The sequence below is a fragment of the Ciconia boyciana genome, chromosome 2, assembly GCF_034638445.1.
Source record: "Ciconia boyciana chromosome 2, ASM3463844v1, whole genome shotgun sequence".
Taxonomy (NCBI): Eukaryota; Metazoa; Chordata; class Aves; order Ciconiiformes; family Ciconiidae; genus Ciconia; species Ciconia boyciana.
In genome coordinates, this window is record NC_132935.1 from 154081676 (window position 1) to 154087031 (window position 5356).

Sequence of the window (5356 nt, forward strand, 5' to 3'; positions counted from 1 at the left end):
TTAGAAATAAAATTGCTTTGGAAAATTGCAATGAACTTCTGGTGAACTAAACTGAAAGTGCCTTTCAAACATAGGAATGCTCATCCTTTTCTATCCCCTTTCCTTCTCTTATCCATCTGCAATTCTCATGGGGAGGCAGAGAGGTCTCTGTTATTTCCTGGTCTATGCTTTTCTTCCCTCTCTCCCCTCTCCCTGTCTTTCACCACTGAAATATCTCAGCAATGCCAGGAGGCTGGTATGCCCCGGGAGGGTAAGAATAGTCTACAATGGCAGAGATCACTCCTGTTGTTGTTTGTCTACTCGCAGTTGTCTGGACAGAGGATCCACACAAGAGGTAGGAGCAATTGGATCTGAGAAGTTAGAGCTTTTGCAAGACAAACTGTTAAAGCCTTAAGAAGATTGGTTCCAACATCCCAAACTAACAGTCCTGTTCAAATCATCAAAATAATCCTTCATCAATGCGCTGTTGTGGCCAGGTTTCTCATTTCCATCCTTGACCCTTACCAAAAATTCCTTTCTTTCCCCTCCCCCCCCCCTCCTTTCTTCCCTGTCTAGGTCTAATCTCCTTTAGAAATGCCAAAATTGCTAGGACGTCAGGAACTGGAGGTGTTGTGAGCCTGTTCAAACATGGAGCACTGGGACTCGCTGGGATTTTTGATTGTCACACTCAACTATAATGTGACTATTGTAGGTAAGTACTTTAAAACAGCTCTCTTCTTTCTTTTGCTGCTCCATATCCTGAAGCCACCCAAGTGTCTTACTGATAATCAACTTTAATTTCTAGCCATGCCTCTGTGATCCTTACAATAAAAAGTTGTTATTTAGATACATGATATGAGTGGTTAATGTATTTCTCTTCTTGTTAAACAGATTCCTACTCCTTCTCTGATAGATATTTTCTGAACTTTATGTAAAATATTCTAGCAAGGTTTTCAAATTTGGCTATTCTTGGTGCCTGAGCTTCCAGTCAGCTCTAATGGCTGTTGTAGGGATCATGGTGAAAACACACAGAAGTAATGCTTTATTTATACCACATAAAGTGAATGGTAGAATGTATGCAATAGCTTTAGTGATGAATTAAAAAGTTTAAAGAAGGGAAAAAAACCCCCTCTCTTTTACAGGAAGAAGTTTGTCATTTATTACCTTTGTGGTTAATTACCATTGCTTTTCATTCTTTATTTTTATAAATGAACAAAGTCCACGTGCATTTAAAAAACAAAACAAAACAAAACACAGTTGGTTTTCCCTCAGCTAACAGTCACCTGAGTGCTTCTTTTTTTTCCCTTCTTATTTAAATAAGACACTGTTCCTTTTTCATGTGCTACTTCAAGCAAAGTGTGAGCCAGAGAAAAACCTTCAAGCGCCTTTCAAAGACCCTTCGCCTCCAGTCGTGGACAGTTGCTGTAGTTTGTGCCATGCATTGCAGGGAGCACCCAACAAAGCCGCAGGGGGGCTGGTGAAGGGCCCTGTCCTACTGTGTTTAATCAAGATTGAGTCATTAGGGAAGGTGATGCGTGGAGGGGTTCCCTCTAAAATGTATGTCATACTAAACTACTTCCTAAGGAGCCATTGGTTTTTCTTAAGCAGCACTCCCTATTGTACATGTTCTAATTAAAAATTGATAGTGAAATAGCACGTAGTATTTTGAGCTTAATTAACTAATATGCTTCAAACACTCTGAGGTCCTCACAGGGAAAAAATGCTACCTAAGTATGAAACATCGCTTGCTAAAGATGACTGATTCTGTACAGCTGGTGTTTTCTATTGACCCACGCTACGTTGAAAAGAGAGGAACAGTACAGCCTGTCACCAAAATGCAGGAAGCTGAAAACACAGCAAAACCACCACTAAAGTTCAGGTGATTAAAGATAAAATGGAAAGGCCTCAATTTATTTATGGTTAGATAATACATTATTTTGCCAGGAGCAGCAGGTCTCTCTGATGATCTCTCATATAGCTTATATATCCTTAACCTTTTTCCAGCTGAAGTTTTTCCTCTTCAGAGTGCAGTTTTCCTGTTCTAGCCCATATTCAGTCTACTAGCCACAAATGGTTTACAGGGGGCATGCGAACTGCATGTTCAGTACAATAACAGGTATCATACAATGTTGCAGAAATATTTGAATATTTAAAATTCACACCAACTACAGGGGAACAGCTTTATGGGAAATAGAAAGGAACGTTGTTCAAGACGATAACTATAAGTATCATATATTTTACAGAAAAAATGCTTTGGGATCTGGATTTTTAAAAAGCCTTGTATAAAGGCTTTAAAAAGAATGTATATTGGCGCTGTTTCACAGACTGCCTTTAAAACCTTTTGTGCATGTGAGATGTGCAATCGCTATTAATGACTTGAGGTTTTCAGTGCATTTCTCAACCATTAACATGCTTCCATATAACATGCTTCTCTTTAGTCACTGAGTCTTGCTGTTTGTCTGTCTGTGGTTACAACTGGTTTCTTAACGCACAGAATTAATCTTATCACTCTTTTCCATTTTGTTTTTTTGCTTTTTGTTCCTACATGTTTTTTTTTCTCTTGGCATGTTTTAAAAATATGTGAAATCAAAGCAGGGGATTATTAAATTAAATTGCTTTTTCAAAACCATATAGAGAACTAGTGACAGGATTCAAAAGGAAACTTGAGAAATTAAAGTGCTAAACTTCATTTCAGGTGTTGAATTTTTCCATAAGTTTGTACAGAATATATTTTTAATTTTTGACAATATAGCAGTATATTTGTAGGCCTTCCTATCCTGCCCAGGAAAAGGATTTCTTTTTTTCTTTTTCTTTTTAAAAAATTTTTAATAAATAACTTTATCAGTAATACCACAGTATGCATAACTTTACAAAAAACTTTTAATAAAAACCTACCCTGTCCAAAAGTCCTCCAAGAAACTATCATGAACAATAACAGTCTCATGCAAAAGGTACAATACGTAGGGTAGCAATGCCTGATCTTTCACTGCTCTTGGTGTAATGGAATAAGGATAAGGCCTGATCTTCCCTACCAAAGTGGATGAGACCGAGCCCTATCTAAAGCAATCATACAAAAGAATTCAGGGATAGATGAAGTAAGCAATGTATGAAAATGCCAAACTCGTAAGGCTTCACTTGGTGTTGGTATCAAGACAGAAAGGAGTTCTTGGTCTGAATGGAAAGAGAAGCTGCGCACCAAGGTGAACGAAGGTTGGAAGACATGACCGAGATGGGGCAACCAAAGAAGCAGCAGAGAGAAATGACCGGGGTACACATGTGCACACACAAATGTACATTTGTAGAACATTTTGCATAAGTTTGCGAATAGCACCTGTTAGCTAGCTCGCTAGTAAATACCAGTCTGTACTCTACCAAGACAACAGAGAGATTTTGTTGGCTATAGTAAACTTTACATACAACTTCATGGCCAAGATCAAGAACAAATACTATGTCATGGAACAATCTTTTGTATCTAGCAGAATTTCATACTGTGTTAGCTGATCTATATTATTGAAATAGGACAAAATTCAGGTGCAGAGGTATGAAACCAACAGCAAGGAAGAACTGTAAGTGAAATGGGATTATTCACTCAATTGTGAACTCTCGTTATCAGATTTGGACATGTTCAGAGTGTTTTCATTAGGCTGAGGTTTCAGTTGGCATGGCTTATTGTACATCAGACTCCTACACTGCCAAGTCTAGATGAAGGTTATGGAATGTGTCAGCTAACACATTTTCACATGAGTTTCAGTCTCAGTCAAAACAAAGCCAAAGAGGAGCTTTTAAGAGGGGAGACTGATTACAGAGGCTATTTCTTCCATTGTCTTGTGTATAGAGAGAGCATCACTTCATTACCTGCCTTCCTTTCCTTCTCAGTGCTCTGACTCTTTTTCTTACCTTTTCTTCTCTTCCAGGAAAAATATGGCTAATGTTAATAATTCTGCTGCAAATGGCAGTGGTAGTGTTGGCAGGCTATCCACTCTACCAAGACGAGCAGGAGCGCTTTGTCTGCAACACCCTGCAACCAGGATGCTCCAACGTTTGCTATGACTTATTCTCTCCCGTATCTCACTTCAGATTCTGGCTCATTCAGACTGTGTCTATCCTGCTGCCTTATGCTGCATTCAGCATTTATGTTTTGCACAAGGTAGCTATGTACATTGTAAGAATGCACTGTTTGGTGCATGGGTGCAAAGGGAATAAGGGTTTATCAAGCCCCAAAGACCTGAAGGAGCTCTGTAGAAATGCTGTTGTCAATGGCTTAGATTGTGGTGCAGACAACCAAAGTGTCCTTAATTTTTCTGGGGCATATACTGTTCATCTTTTTTTTAGGACACTACTTGAGGCTGCCTTTGCAGCTGTGCAATATTTTCTTTTTGGATTTTTTGTTCCTGAGCGCTTTTCCTGCTCCCATTCACCTTGTACAAGCACAGTTGATTGTTATATCTCCCGGCCCACTGAGAAATCCATCATGATGATTTTCATCTGGGGGGTCAGCAGTCTATCCTTTCTGCTTAGCCTTGCTGATCTTGTCTGTGCTCTCCGGAGAATGACAGCAAGAAATCAAAAGAACAAGCTGCTGGCAAACCTCCATGTAAAGAATGAGTGCATTTTAAATCTTCCCCCAGTACAGCATGGTAGCTCTTCTCCCCCTCAAAATCAAGACTGTCCAGTATCAAAAAGCAGCCAGACCAGTGATGGCTCCTGCTCACTTCTCTCTGAAGAGGAAGAAGAGGCTGTTCTTCACCCTGAAGGGGTCTCTCAGCAAACTGCCAGCACTAACCTTAACAGCAACAGCAATAAGCCCTGTGTATCAGGAGATCTTGCTGTTAAGCAAGATAGCACTGAAGAACCCTTGTATGCTGGTGACCACCAAGGGACAACATGCAGGCAAGTGAGACCCAGGCTTCAGCAAGACTTCATTAAAGACACTGCCCTGACTTTGAGACCTCAGATCAAGTCTCACCTTGGAGTTTCTTCCTCTGTAGTTCAGAGCAAGCTTTTAGGATATTACCCTTCAGCTGAGCTAAAAAACCCTGATGCACAATCAATTTATAGCAGTACTAGTTGCTTGAGGTCAAAAAAGTCAGAATGGGTATAGGGCCAGTGAACATTACCCTATGACCCTGGCAGGATAAATCATTGCATCGCTGAGGAGGTTTCGGGTAGTTTTGGCTGAATCCCTCGGCTGAGGTTATGCTGCAGAGACACTACTATGCTGTGTGTCTCCACTGAAGAGGAAGCAAAAACCTTGGATAAGAGATTGAAGAATATTACATTAAGGGAACTGTCCTTTGGAAAATGTAACATTTTTATGTTTTTCTGAATGTAAGTGACTTTAAAAAGCTGTGGACTGTCACTGATATGACTGACCTGT

At 39.9% G+C, this 5356-nt stretch overlaps 1 protein-coding gene across 1 annotated transcript; it reads left to right on the forward strand.

The window, feature by feature from the left end:
- The first annotated feature begins 627 nt into the window (after positions 1–627).
- Positions 628–5080, forward strand: GJD4 (gap junction protein delta 4). Its single transcript, XM_072851531.1, has 2 exons — positions 628–691; positions 3894–5080. The coding sequence occupies exons 1-2, from the start codon at positions 628–630 to the stop codon at positions 5078–5080; spliced, it is 1251 nt and encodes a 416-aa protein (XP_072707632.1).
- Positions 5081–5356: the final 276 nt, after the last annotated feature.

What these genes read in the sequence shown, in the direction of transcription:
- GJD4 (XM_072851531.1), top strand. Translation starts at nt 628, where the DNA reads ATGGAGCACTGGGACTCGCTGGGATTTTTGATTGTCACACTCAACTAT. An exon ending in CTATAATGTGACTATTGTAG is followed by an intron (nt 692 to 3,893) that starts GTAAGTACTTTA and finishes CTTCTCTTCCAG; the next exon opens with GAAAAATATGGCTAATGTTA.